The 15,286-nt window shown below is 39.0% G+C and overlaps 1 protein-coding gene across 4 annotated transcripts in view; it reads left to right on the plus strand.

Moving 5' to 3' along the window:
- Positions 1–3,838: 3,838 nt before the first annotated feature.
- Positions 3,839–15,286, plus strand: part of ZC3H6 (zinc finger CCCH-type containing 6) — a 53,005-nt gene continuing 41,557 nt past the window's right edge. For all 4 annotated transcript variants that reach the window (XR_012065181.1, XR_012065180.1, XM_072951471.1 and 1 more), the window contains exon 1: positions 3,839–4,292. Coding sequence is in view for 2 of the 4 variants with exons in the window: in XM_072951471.1 (XP_072807572.1) it covers positions 4,261–4,292 (32 nt within the window). In the remaining 2 variants the exon portion in view is untranslated. The remainder of the gene's footprint in view (positions 4,293–15,286) is intronic.

Consider the following 15,286-nt stretch of genomic DNA (forward strand, 5'->3'; position numbering starts at 1 on the left):
GAGCACATCCAGCTCTCATAAGAGGAGCCAGGGTTCTTTGAAGAAATGCCTGGTTCCAAGAAAACAGATCGTTAAGAACAACATGAGCTGCACAAATACAAATCATTAGACCCTAGGCTGCATGAGAATAGACATCCCAAGGAGTATATCCACAATTCTGTACTCAGAGAATAGCATGGTGTCTTAAACACAGTGACATGGTCAATGAATCAATCAATTGCTGATTAAACAAATGAATGAATCAATGCTCCCAAGATTAAGAGGTGGGGGGATACATATAGCTCTGCAAGTATGATTCTTAGTACTGAAAAAAAACCCCCACATTTCTACTGCAGATATACATGATAACCCAAAATAAAGGCTACTGTATTTTTTTTGCATCAGAAAACACTTTCCCAACTGCTGAGAGTGGCTTCTGAGTTCATTATCTTTGGGGAAGAATAATAAAGTATTTGGAGTAAAGTATTTAAGAAACAGGCTTAAGAAAATTCTGGTATGACATAAATGACCTCTGAATTCTGCCTTTGAAATAGACACCTGGAGTGTACTATGGATCAGTCCTGATCTTTTCCATCTAAGGTTGTCAGGGAGCTTGAGCTAGAGAAGGGGCCACTCCCATCCTTCCTGAAGATGGAGCCTGACATTTGTGTCTGTATCTCCATCTTGTTTGGAAGCAATGTTTTGGAAGAATTTTTGCAAAGACCGGGCTACTATCCAGGTGCTCAGTTGTTGTTGTTGTTTTAATTTCCAAAGAATGTAGGTAAAGCAGCTATTCATTTGTAACCTCAAAGTGTACTGTACAGGGAATCCCCCCCTCCCCAAATTAAATGCAACTCTAAGTCCCTATCCTGGTAGGCAGGTAAAAAACACAATTGGACTTCCTCCCCTCTCCCTTGAGCCCCACAAGCATTTAAAGAATTTTACAACCTCCCAGGGAGGATGAGGAAAAGGTTCCCTAATCTTCCATCTAGGATGATCACCCAGGAGATTGTTTTTATCCAAGGCTGATTAGTCTCTTTAAATGTCTAACATTCTGCTGTTCCTGGGTCACATTAGACCACTGACATTTTTGCTGGAAGTGGAACCTGGTTTAACAAGGCTTATTCTTACTACTCTAGAGCAAAATGAGGACAATGAAAAGAATTTTTCTTAAAACTAAACCTATTCCTGATGTTAAAATATCCTTCCTTTTATGAAATAATCATAAGGTTTTATAAAAATGTCCTTATTTGGCAAAATAAGATGTTAGCACCTTTATATTGGTTACAATTTTTTGTGTGCATTGGTGGTGGGGATGCTTGTCAAAGATAAACAAAGCCAGGCGTCAGTTCAAGTAGTGAAAACAGATTTTATTCAGTAACTATTGACCAGAGGGGAAAGAACTGAACTCCATTCTGACTTGTGTAGCAGTGACTGGGGGTTTTAAAGGGAGGATGAAGTAACAGATATTGTATGATTCAATTTAAATGAAATATTCAGAAAAGGCAAACCTACAGAGACAGAAAGCAGATTAATAGTTGCCTGGAGCAGGGGTGACAAGACAGGGTTAACTGTAAACATGCACTCGGGTAGATGGAATGAATGTTCCAGAACTGAATGCTGGGGATGGCTGCACAAATTGATAAATTTACTGAAAATCACTTAATCGTACATTTAGAATGGGTGAATTTTACGGTATCTACTTTATCAACAAATCTGTTTTACAAAATAACGGGCGAATGAGGGAGGGGGAAGGGCAGGGCGCAAGTGCAAAATTACCAAGGATTGGGCAGTGTCCCGTCAAAGCGATTAGGCCAGCTGACTGTCTGTGGGCAGTGACTTAAGTTAGGGCCCTATCCTCCCACAGAGACAGGGAGACAGAGGCTTATCTTTCTGATGATTACATTTCAAAGGAATGGCTTTTAGGTCCTTGAGAAAGATGCTCCTGAATTGTGGGAGGTACATATACCTCTCAAAGGGACAGCAATCAGGGGGCCCATGCCAGGTGTTGGCTAGAGCAAACAGGAACTCCCCTGGCAGCACTGAGCTTTCTCAGACAGGCATTTTAACGGGAGGTCATCCTGAGGACGTGGTCTTCTGCTGCTTGAAGTCATGCTGGAGTACGTGTGTCTCTTGGGGCAGATGGAGCTATTATGTGCTAAGAATTCTTACCGTCCATATTTCATTGTTAAGTAAAATCTGCTAGGTTGAAAACGAACGCTCTAGTTTAATCTCTGTGATGAATGCATTCTTAACTGAGGCAATTTAAGAAAAGGGGAGGAAGGCTAAGCTTGGTTCAGCCTTCAACTTAAATATTTTATCAAACAGCTCTGAGAACTTCTAGATTCTAAACACAGAGCTTCAAAGGAGCATCACCTGCTGCCCAGCGTATCATCCACATAGGCACTTCCTTCCTGATACCAAAGGAAGACGACCAGGGTCTGACATCATATTTTAGCTACCGGAAGTGGTGCGTAAGAGGGCTTAGGAACGAGGCTTTTCATCCAGGGAGAACTGCACGGTTCCACACCACAGCACATCGAACACCCTAAAGAGGGTTTGAAAGAGATCCCGAGGCCTCTAGATATAGGGGACAGAGAAAACCGAAGTGCAAAGAAAGAACAGCAACCGTTCACCTCAAACGCCTTCCAAAAACTGCAAAGAAATGGTCTATCCTAACAGCTAAACACCTAAGTAACACAGTTACAATAGAGACAAAGTAGAGATTCTAACAGAATCCAAATGCTAATTACTGTTACTCCAGACTAAATATATCTGTTTTTGAAAGTTTCCTAGAAATGTATTACATCCAAATGTGGCGAATGCCTGCAGAACTATCCAACAGTATATAGCTCCTGTCAATGGCTGCATTCAATTTAGGGGGAAAAAAAGGAAAAGTGCGATTTCTTTTGTTTCAATATACACATACAAAATTTTAAAATTTAGAATTTAATCTAATTGCAATTGCTTCTGAATACAATGTATGCATCAGCAAAACATATTTACTCAAAACAAATCACATATTTGAGAGGATTAAGCATTAATCCATCATGTTAATAAAAAAACCAAGGACGTTCCTTCAAAACTTAGTATACTAAATAGGCCAAAATGCTGTCATTAAAAATTTTTTCCCTAAAGATCACGTTCACAAGAGTAAAAAGTAATACCTTGTTGTTTTTATTTATAAAGTACTGTAAGTATTTTATGATGTTAATTTTTTATGAGATAATTTAAACCTTACATCATTCTTTTAGCGATTTTTCTTTCATTAATAACCTGGTAGGTAAATTTAGCATTAAATATCAGAAAAAGTTACATGCCAAGCTATTTTTCTCAAAACGAGATTCCGAGCATTAAACATTACAAAAAGAGATATTCTCCACAACCTTGAAGGAGAAAGTACATTTCCTTATTATTTAAGCAACGAAGGCTTTCGTTTTGGGGGTTTTTAAATGACGACTTGGCAGCCGCGTGTTATTATCTCACCCCTGCCCACACTGGCTAATGGCTTTTAGGAGGACGTTTGTTAGGGCACGTCTGAAACGCTCCATCTTTGGGAGGCGACATCTCGCAGCGAAAACCGAGGACCGGCGCGGACCGGCCTGGGAGGCGCGGAGGGACAGCGCGGAGGGACAGCGCCAGTCCCCGCGGGACGCCTCCCCCGCCCAGAACCACCCCAGGCACCGCCCGGCCCCGCCATCAGAGACGGTCTCCTCCGCCGCTTCGCCGGGGAAGGCTGGGGGCCGCCCCCGCGGGTGATTGACGGGCTGTCTCCTCCAATGGGCAGCGCGCTCGGCCCCGGAGGGCTGGACAAGGGCCGCGGCACGCGGAGGAATCTCTCCTGCCCTTTAGTCCCGGGCTAGGTGTTGCGGCAGGCGCCATTTTATCGAGCCGCCTGTCTCGGGTGCCGCCATGTTGGTGAGGAGAAATCACCGTTACGGCCACTGTCCAAATCCCCGCGTCGCTGCGCGCCGCCCGCCCGCTCCCAAGCCTCAGCCACCGGCGGCGAATAGAGACTAAAGCGGCAGCGCCGGCAGCGCGGGGCCTGCCGTGGCCCAGTGTTTGCAGTTAGAGCCCCACCTCTCTGGCGTGGTTGTTAATAGACTGGAAAGTCTGTGTCTGTGTCGCTCACTAGTAACCGTGAGTTTTTACCACTTCGTCACCTCTCGGCGGCGGCCGGGAGCAGGTACCCGCAGGCGGCGCAGGGATCCTCCCCGCGCCCCGCCGCCGCCGCCGGCCTCGCAGACCTGCCCTCCAGCCCCGCCCCGTTCTTGACCAAACATGACAGACTCTGAACATGCAGGGCACGACAGGTCGGGAACCCTTCTTGTCTGTCTTTCTGTCGGATGAGAGGAGGGGTCTGGGGCGGCGGGAGCGGGCCGGGGCCGCGCGCCTCCTGCATGACTTAGCCGTCTCTGTGTGGCTCCATCAGTTCCATGACGTGCGCCCTGATGTCAAGCCCAGGCTGGCGGCCGCGGGGGAGGTCGGCCCGGCCGCGCCCGCCTCCCCGCGCCGGGGTCCTTCCCGGCCGGCCCCGCCCCCGGCCGCACTTGCGAGCCCCCCGCCCCCGGGCGGGCTCGGTCGGCGCCGGGCGACTGCCGCGTGCGGGCTCGGTGCTGCGGTCCAGCCTGGGCTTGGAGGAGGCGGCTCCCGGCGCGGGGTCCGGCGTTCACGTCGAAAGAGGACCCGCCAAGAATTTTCAGTAACTGGTGACTTATTTGACTACTACGCTAGCGCACACCTGAAAATAAACATGTTTGGGTTTTTTGGTTCTTTCTTAGGAAAAATTGAAGCGACCCCAGAAGGCCATGTATTTGTCTTATCCCTCGGAATTTGCAATGGCAAGTTTCAGACGTTAACACGAAGTAGTTAGGCTTGGCAAATCTTGGCGTAGCACAGTTTTGTCCTGAAGTAAAAACTCCATGGATTAACCAGTCTAGCCTGGCTTTCTAAAAACTATGTATCGTTTGAACATTTAACCGAGACTCTGATTTTTTAATTTTTTTGTATGTCTTAAGAGGCACATTGTTGGTTCCATTTAATGCTTTGGGGATATTTACATACTTTAGCGCAAATCGCATACTTAAGTTTTGGTTAGGTTTTAAATTTATATTGATGTCCATCTTGATTGTTACAAAAGAAAGGGTGGAGTTTCATTCAACAAAATTGCTGGAACAGAATCCATTGCACCTGATTATTATTTAGACTATTTAAAAATCCAGAACCTGGCAATTACTCCCTCGTGAATAGAATTAATCGAAAGTCTACAAGATACTCTAGGCTGTGTACAGGTTGCTGAAGTTTTACCTGTGGAGTAATGTGATCTGCTTTTGGTAAAGTTTACCAAACACTTTTTTAAAATCCGAAAGCCGGAACCACAAACATTATGGAAGTTTGAAATATAGAAATATCCGGCAACCTTGAGAGGGGTAAAAATGTTACTTTAACAGTTTTGGTACTGTGATAATAAATGTAGATCTCCAGAAGGCAAGTCAGTTAAACATGTAATCTTTAGAAAGTCAAAAGCACCCTTAAAATAAAAATTATGGGTACGTAAGCTTGCATTTGACACATTTTTCATGATTGTTTTACATTATCCTGTGAAGAAAATGAGAAAATTCTGGGAATGGGTTAACTATTATCTTGAGAAGTTTCCCACTCTGAGTATCTGTGGACAAATCAATGATGGGGTTTTGCTACTGCAGCCTGAGATTCATTCTGTTGTGTGGAAGAAGGAAATCTATTTTCCTGTTAGTTCACAGAGCAACTTTAATCTGAGGAATTATGTATTCTACATAGGGAAGAAACCATGTTGCCAAATTCAGATACCCAATTAATTTTGCTAGTAAGGAATTGTGATGCCAGGCTTCAGAAAGAATTTGTAAGTTTAAAATACTGAATTAGAAATTAAAAAGAAGAATCTAAAGAATTCTTTGTATGATATATTACCCGCTTAGCCCTAGGAACTAAAAATTAAGCAATAGTGTATTTAGTCTTTTTTGTTTTTGTTTTATGTTAGGATTAAGAAAATGATATTATCTAGTGATTTCTGAAACAAAAAGAAAGATTAGCTCCATTTTAATTTGTCCACTTGTTAAGTGGCAGTATTCTGAGGCGAGAAGACAAGGTTTATCTTTTTCACACCTTTTTTGGTCAAACTATAGAAAAACAAAAGGAGTATATCTGAAAACACAGTGTAAGAGTCAGGAAAAACAGTTCTAGCTCCAACTTTGGTACCACTTAGCTTTGTGAACTTGAGCAAACCTAGTTTCTTAATTGATAAGAGGATTGTACAAGAATTTTTCAAGTTCTACAGAATCTGTTGTTTTCAACCTACTCTGGGGAGCTTTTTAAAAAGTGTTGAAGTCGTTTCCATTGGTCTGAGCTTCAGCCTGGGTTTTAAGATTTTTTTTTTTAAAGCTCTTCAAGTAGTTCTGATCTGTACCAAATTGAAAACCATTATTGAGAATTAATGTTAATTTTAGCTAGTCATCAGAATCACTACGAGGAGTAAAGATTTTTGTACTGCCTAGGGCAATGAATCAGAATCTCTAGGGGAGGAGTGTGGTAATCTGTATTTTTAATAGGCTCCCTAGATGATACTTAAATTTGCAAAAAAATGGGCTAATCTGTGGAATCCCAAAATATTTTCTGCTTCCATATTATAGTTATTTTATACTGTAATAAAAGTTTCCGTGAACCAGGTGGAGAAGATACATGAATTCTGGTATTTAGAGCCAGGCATTGTCTCAAGGATATTCTCTCTGACATTTTTGAAAATTAAGGTATGTTGCATAAGTGCAGGAAAAAAAGTTAAATCTATGATTTTTATTTACAACTGCTTTAATTATACAAACTGAAATAGTACTATGATAGTTTACATGAGAATGAGATTCTCCATGTAATTGGAAATTCATAGAATGCACAGGTTTTTTTCCTGTGAAAACGTTCTTGTGCAGGTTTTATATGGTGAACATTTTGCATAAGATTTGTTTGCTAAATGAGTTAACTTAAAAAACATTTGTACTTACCTTTAAATATTTTCATGCCTGGAGTGAAAATATTTTATAACGTATTATTAATATAAAAATAGCTGTAAATAAACTTGTGGATATGTAGAATGTTAGTAAAGGACTTCTTCATAGATCTTTAAAAGTAAATAATAGAGGTGGAGAAGGAGTTGGGGAAGTCAAAGGGAGATAAAGTTCCTGCCTCTCTTTTCACTCAGTTCTTCCCTTTCATCCAGTTTTCTTAGGCACAGCTCCAGCCACCTGGCTTTATATTTCAGCTGAATGTTGACCGAATTAGAACAATTCACAAGTAACTCTTAAAGGCTAAATACTATTTGTCTCTTGTGGACACATGGACAGTTGAGTAGGAAAGATAATTATATACCCAAGTAACTATTACATAGTTTTTTGAAATACTCTAAAGGTAAAAAGTTTTACAGGGCCTGCCCTAGGAAAAAGGATAATTTTAACATGAACAGTATGAGAGCTTGTGATTCAGAGACTTGAACTGATAGGAGGTATGAGTAATCGTTTTCCTTTGGGAGGAGCTTATCCTCTGCCCATTAGGGACAACCCGTGCACCTTCCCCTTCTCTCCCTGCTTTCCTTCCTCGTGCAAACCAAGAGCAACAAAACTCCAGCTCTTCCCAAGTGTAGCTTGTGCTTCCTCCTCCTTTCCCTCACCCCCACATAAGAACTGAAACCTCACACTGGAGAGTGAAGGGGTGAGGATAAAGAAAATGATTACACTTTCCATTTGTAATAGGGTTTTCGTTTGATTTTTGCGCTATTTCCGTGAGGTACTATTGCACAGATAGTGCTTAGGTAAGAATTCAGGTTATACAGACTCCTACCTGCAGTGTTATTTTTAACTCTTCATTAAGTTTGCACAGGGAAATAATCTAATAAATTCTAGTCTTTACTTCTTGAATTGTTTGGGACTGTAATGTGGTATGTTTAAGAGAACCCTGAATTTTTTTTCCCATTTATTGTGCTTCGAAAATGATTGTATTTTCTTTTCCTTTTTCAGTTTTATTAGGTAGAATTATTACAGTTTGACTGCACAAATACATTATATTGCATGTAAATACATATATACAATATACTGCACTTTTTTTAGTTTACATATATGTACTAATCATGTTTCTAAGAACACGTTAGAGCTTTAGCTTTTTAAACTTACATAGTTATCAAAGGAATAAAGCCAACCACAAAATAAGAATCAACAGTCTGTGGTAATCCAGTCATAAAGGACAGTCAAATATGCTTACACATATTCAAGAAATCAGTCGTCTAAGTTATAAATAATAAGTACTGAACCTTGTATTCTGGATAAAACCTGGGTTCTGATCCTAGTTTTTCCCTGTAGCTTGGTTAACTCATCTTTTTCTTGATTATTTTTCTTATTTGTGAAATAAGGTAGTTGAACTAGATTATTTCCAATCTTCCTTCCTACTTTAAGAAGTCAGTGATTTTAATTTGCTGATGAATGGATGTGTAGCATGAAAGAAGGAATGAGTCAAAGCTATTGTGAAAGTCTAGAAATTGAGTAATTAGGACCTGATCAAAAGCATCAGCAGTGAAAAAGCAGACAGAAGGCAACATTCATGAGAGATTTCTTAAGAGTTGATTGAACGGGAGATAAAGATCTGGGAGTTCTTAGCAGAGATGTTAGATGAAATAGTGAGATCACCTAGGTTTGTATGTAGTTGACCACGAAGAAGACAAGTGTTCTAAAAGCCAAGGGAGGAGAAAGTTTCAAGGATGATTGCAGAGCAGGATAAAGGAAAATGAGGGTTGAAAATAGTTCAGGGTATACTAAATTAGGGATATTTGAACACTTGAATGGAAGAGCACTGCAGGTTTTGCATGTGGGAGGCCTTCAAGCCTAAAATCGGCCCACGTTGTTGTTTGCCTGACAGAAAGTTTAAAAATATTTGCATTTCAATGCATTAGGCTTGACTCGTGTGCTCTACCCTCTGTAATAGTATATCGCTCATACTTTCTTTGCAAACTCAGTACCCGAGGTCTGCTTCCCTCATTAGGTGACCTGCCTGACCACTTAGAGATATGAGTTTGTGATTGCTAAGGAAGAATTGCCTAAGGAACAAGAGCGTGGGATTAGATTGAGGCATCTGATTATAAATGACAAGAATTTTAAATGGCATCAGGCTCCAATAAAGTGATACTTTTATTTCCACAGTATATCTGCCAAGCAGATACTTACACCTGTCTGTCTTACAGGACAGCCTCTCTCCTGGGCAGTGCTTCCACAGGCATTGCTCACATTTGTCTCTCTACCTTTCCTTTTTCATTGCTTACATTGCTAACCAACCCTCTCTTCTGATGGGTACATTTCTTTCCACTGCATGTTAATATCTTAAATTTTGTCATTTTGTCTGACCTCCTTACCTCTGCCCTGGTTCATCTTTTTTAGGGTTTTATGGTCGAACGTTCTGAGGGCATTCTTAATTTCAATATCATTTTTGAGGTATTAATTTTTCACATTATATTTTAAGGGATTATGAAATCAGTTAAATCTAACTTACTTAAATCTGCAAATTTTTAGCAAAAAACCCCACCTATTAAAGAAATTCCTTGAAAAGTCAAGAGATCTGAAAAACCAGCAGCTCTTTGCTTGGATTTTCCTTGAACACTGGCAGCTGACAATAAAATGTTAGATCACCAGTACCTGTGTGTGGGGTTGAGTTCTTTATAACCTCTACTGTTTGTCCTATAAAGGAAGTTGCAGGTTGATTTCTTTTCTACATCCTTGGAATACATTGGTGTCTTTTAAAATTATGTTTCGTGTAAACAGATGAAATAGAGTAATACATTTAAGTAAGAAATATTAACATTTTTGGCTGTGTGTATATATTGCACCAAATACACATTTTTTCGAATGTAAAATGTGCAAGTGTGAAAACCAGTATTAGACTAAAGCTGGGCTGAAGCCATAGATTAAACTTCTGTATTATGTGAGTAAACCTGAAATATTATCTCAAATTATGACAATTTATTATTAGAAATTTTGGTGGTGTAATTTTAAAAATAGGACATTGTAATACAGTAACAGTTTTCATCTCTGCCTGTTAGGTTGCTCCTATGAATGCTGTAATTCACATGACAGATAGTGAATGGAGGGTCATTTTCAGCTGAGATTAGTGGAATACAGGATAGTTGAGGTAATCTTTTTTCCCTCTAACATTTTCTTTTTTACATATATTTTAAATATCTGGGGCAAAGATGATTGATTATGTTGCATGTTACTTTGGAGTTTTTTTTCTTCTCTTAAAATTTTGAAGTAGCAGAGTTAATATTCTACTTTTAATTGATCCCCGAAAATGTGAATTCCTAAATAGGATTTTTTCTTGAAACATTTATGTAATTAAATAATTAAAAATTAAACCTAGTCTTTAGAAGTTATTTTGTTGAATGTTATGTATATTAGTATGCCAAATAATTGAATGAAGTTAGAGTTATGACATAATTTCTGTTATTCTACTTTGTTATTTTTTATTTAAATTTTTATACTCATTTGCCAGCTCAAAAAGAATATAATATTATTCCTAAAGTCATCAGTTATCTTACTTTCTTAATATTATTACTCTATTTTTCTATTTGACTATTTGAAAAGTAATTTCTTTTGTATATAAAATAGCTTTCATAATCATCAATTGTAATATTTTTCTGTTAACACTAATGTACATTTATACTTCATCTGTTTGATAAAATGTCAATACATAAAGCACACAAAGAGAGTCTCATTCTAAATTGTACCTATAACACCTTCTTAACTTGGAAAATGAATATTCAGATACTAACAGTAAATTCAAATGACATGGCTTTTTTGCATATGCCCTTGTTACACTAAACTAGTGATCACGCAGTCCCTGATCATGTCACGTTCAGGGATACGAGAACTGACGTGAAGCAGGCCAGGCAGAATGGAGAAATGTGCTTTAGCTGGGTAGTTTAGGTGAAGCCTAATTTTGGATTTTTTTTAATCTACTCCCACCACCCTCCTCAAATCCTGGAGCCCCAGTACCTCATGTTATAGTTAATCTGATTATCAGTTAACTTGGGATACTGGACACTTAAAGACCAAGTATGCTTTTGGATATTATTGGGTCACAGGCAATTTCACCTGGTGCCTTGTAGATTCTTCCAACGAGACTTCTTCAACTTTTGTTTTGATGGCAGGATGCTTAGAAGAGTGTGTTCTGGCTTTCAAATTGTATGGCTATTTTATTTGCTGAGAATTTGTTTCTGTTGAAGTTCTAGCTTCTTCAGTGTACGCTAGAGGGCCTAAATCAAAAGAATAATTTGAAAGGGAATGAAAGTAAATGAATTTTAGCTTAGTGAGATAGCCAAGATAGTAAATGAAATATAAAAATGGATTTTTTAATGTAGTCTCAAAAAAAAATTATAGCAAGCTAATTTAGTTTTAATTGTGTAGTCTGTCTCTGCTTATGGCATAGAGGTTGAGGAATGGTATGGTTTTCTTTCATGATGTTAAACACAAGTTTAAGGATATATTAAAAATTTTTTAAATTTCATAAATTAATATACAGCAGTACCTCCTGGCTGGCACTAAATAGGGGCAGGGAATTAAGTGTTAACTGATACTATATCAGGAACTAAATTTGTGAACTTTTTTCAAAGAAACTCTGAAAAAAAAATACATGGGATGCCTTCTTGTCTTACTAAATAGACATTGATTTATCCTTTTCTTAGTTACTTAGGATCGTCATGAATATGTATTGTCCCCATAATTGCTGGGAATACTGGGTATTACACTCCATCCTGAGTCTTGCTGCGTTCAGGAGACTCTGGAAGTACGGAAGCGCTCACACAGACTGTTGCTGCGAAGTATTGCTTAATGATAGAATAACTGGAAATACCCTCAGGAGCAGACTCTGCACGTGGCCTACCTCGCGTTCCTTTCTGCTTTTACTTGTTTTAGATGGTTTTCCATTGTTACTCTCAGAAGGAAAATTAGAGACATTTCTCCTTAGCACCTATGCGCCTTGGATTTACAACCTTCCCGGTGTCTGGGGAAGTACCTGTCGCCTGGCATTCCCATTTTATTCAAGTGCGTGTATTTTGAGTACCTCACTAGAGGAGAGGAAACTTTTGTTTAGGGCTGTCTAGGTACAGTGCTAAGTAATTACCTAACTTTAAGTCTCTTAATCCTTGACTCTGCGGTGGTAAATTCGGAGTTCCGTATTGCGGATGAGGAAACGGAATATTAGGGGGTGGGAGAATTTATTCGAGTTCATGTAGGTAGCGTGCAGCCGAGGAGCAGGATGTGAACTCACTCCCTTCTGGCTCGAGAGCCTTTCTTCTACCCTACTGTGATGTCTTTTTAAGTATTCAGTTATAACAGCACGAGTTTAAAGCATTAAATAGTCCTTTTAAGAAGTCTATTGCTGTTCGTTATTCTTACTTGACACTTAATTTCCAAGTTCAGTGATCTCACTTTGCTAGAAACCTGGGTCCTCATTAAATAAGCGTTTTCTTGTTTGTTTGATTTTGGTTTTGGGTCCTCTTTATGTGAAAACCAACTACCTGATTAAGTATTCCACTTTCTTTTCTGGATGTTGGTGCTTAGCCCCCTTTTTGTTAATTGAACAGCAAGCCTTAGTAATAACAGCAATTTTCGTTTCTTGCAACATTCCTCTTTTCTTCCCCTCTTCTGACTTTGCTGTGGAGGATTTCACCGAGTAGGCTCTTACCTAAACTGCACCACTTTTTATCAGCTTGCCTGGAACCCTGCAATGAAATACGGAGAGCTGTTTTTCAGCTCTGCATTGTCTTTTTAGCTCTTTTAAAGAAAATCTGCACAATGAAAAAATTTGACTGTTACCCTTTGAGCACTTAAAAAATACTATTCAGTTTAAAAAAAAACCCTATAGCGTCTCATAACTCCATGTCCTGTTTTATCAGTCCAGCTGGTTTAGTCTGGTGGTTCTGTTTCCTAAAAAATATTAAAATAACTCCTGTGGAATTGAAGTAACTCACATTTACTTTTGCATATCAGAAATGCAGCTTTCAGATCTCAGCAGTTTCTCTGTATCATCTCTTAAAATAACACCTGAATTTTGTGTTGATAAAGTTTCTTTTTCCTCAGATTTTGTTACGAAAAATTTCAAACACAAAAATGTTGAAAGAATTTTGCTGTATACACCCCCTATCTTATCCACCAGTTAGCGAGGTTCTTAATCTTCTCTACATTAGCTGCTATTAAGGGGTTTAGCTATTTGCAGTTTCTTCCTAAGACCAAACACATGTTGTTGCTATTATTACAACATGGTAAGAAAGTTGGTCCTGGGAATCAGATGGCCTGGGCTGGGTTCTAGCTGTGTCATCTACTAGCAGAGTTAGTTAAGCTCTTTGTCTTCTTTCTTCACCAGTTTAATGAGGGTATTAACAGTTACAGTTGACCCTTGAACAACACTGGTTTGAACTGCATGGGTCCACTTATACGGGGATTTTTTTCAATAGTAAAGACACTATACTATACATGATCTGGGGTTGGTTGAATCCACAGATGCAGATACTGGGAAACTGGGATGTGGAGGGCCAATTATAAATTGTGTGCAGACGGTAGGACCCCTAATGCACATACTGTTCAAGGGTCAACTGCATTTCATAGAGTTAACAGGAAGATGAAATAAATTGATCTAACATGCTTGGCAGCCTAAGAGGTGCTCAGTAATTAACTACATCATATTACAGGATGGTATAAAAATAATATTTTAAACTACAAATTTGGATTATGTTATTTTACTTCAAAATTACTGTTAGTTTATCATGAACACATTAGTTTGAATCAAAGATAGAGAAATAGTGAAAGAATTAGGTGATAAAAAAGTAGACTAAAAATTGCTGAGAAATATTTTTGAATTTATTTGTTAAAATCATACATCCATGATCCTCTAATGGCCCGAAGTTTTTTAAAGGTTTGTCCAAGGTAATGGGGAAATGAAGTTAACTTACTCTCTTTTTAACAAGGTACAGCTAAGATGGAATCATTTACATTTTCTATTTGTTAGTACCTAGATTTGAGTAATTGCAGGACTAAGACTAGCTGGTGCTGTAGTGAATGGTGAATGGTGGTGCTTTAAAAAAAATGGCCTGTAGTTTTATTTGTATTCTCTATTGTTTTTGTTTTCCATTTTGTTGGTTTCTGCCCTTATATTGATTATTTTCACTCTTGTTCTTTCGGGTTTGCCCTATTCCAAGTTCATTAGTTGAATGTATAGCTCATTTGCTTTTAATCTTTGTTATTTTCTGAAAATATGTTTAAATAAAAGCATAAATATCCCTCTGAGGACTCCTTTTATTTGTCAGAAGGTCTTTAAATTTAATAACCTCGTGATGTACTCTGCACCATGCATCAGATTTATACTGGGAAGTTTACCAAGAAGTTATATTGCTTGAGTTTAGATGTTGCAGTAATATGATACTGATATATTAATTACTGCATCGGATAATTATAGTGCCATCTTTGAAAAATTTGAGGCTTAAATGATTGGGATTATGTGCTGCTCTGATAGAGAAAGTTAACATATTATTCATTATTTCCTTACTGTTTTTAAGGAAAATGTTGACCGTATTCAAAGTAATGGCCTCAGCAATAATGAGGTAACATTTTCAAGGTATAAATCATGGGAATGTAATGTTCACAGAGGATTGTATGAAGGATAATAGTCTATTCATTTCTCAGTGTTAGTAGTTTTTAGCTAATTTTTTTTCTGCCTCGACATTGATGGAGTAAAAAGCATTCCCATCAGTAACAGTGAGTGTATCTGAGTGGGCCGTGTCTAGTTTCAGAGTCTCCGTATGTATTCCGTTTTGGACCCGTGCTGGATTATTGCAGTGACACGCTGCTTTCCCTGCATCTGTTTTGTTTCTCCTCTAGATCTGTTTTTCACTCACAATCAAATTTATCTTTCAAAATGCAGATCTAGTTACATCGCCTTCTTTCCTGGAAACGCTTTCAGTGCTTTTTCATTTATCTAGAAGAAACTCCTAACAGGGTCAAAGCTCTGCATGATCTAGTGCTACCCATCAGTCCAGCACAATTGTGAACCAGCTTCCCCGCTTTCTTCTGTGATCCAGTGATTGGCCTCGTCTCAGTTCCTGTCTCAGTTCCCCTGCACAGGAATTTTGCTCATCCTGTTTTCTCTGTCTGCCAGAGGCCCTTCCCCTGCGCCTTATCTCCCAGGCTACCTCCTCATCTCAGTTCGTTCTTGACTTCCTCAGGGAAAGACTTCCAGACTTCCTTGACAG

The sequence above is a fragment of the Vicugna pacos genome, chromosome 28, assembly GCF_048564905.1.
Source record: "Vicugna pacos chromosome 28, VicPac4, whole genome shotgun sequence".
In the NCBI taxonomy this organism is placed as follows: Eukaryota; Metazoa; Chordata; class Mammalia; order Artiodactyla; family Camelidae; genus Vicugna; species Vicugna pacos.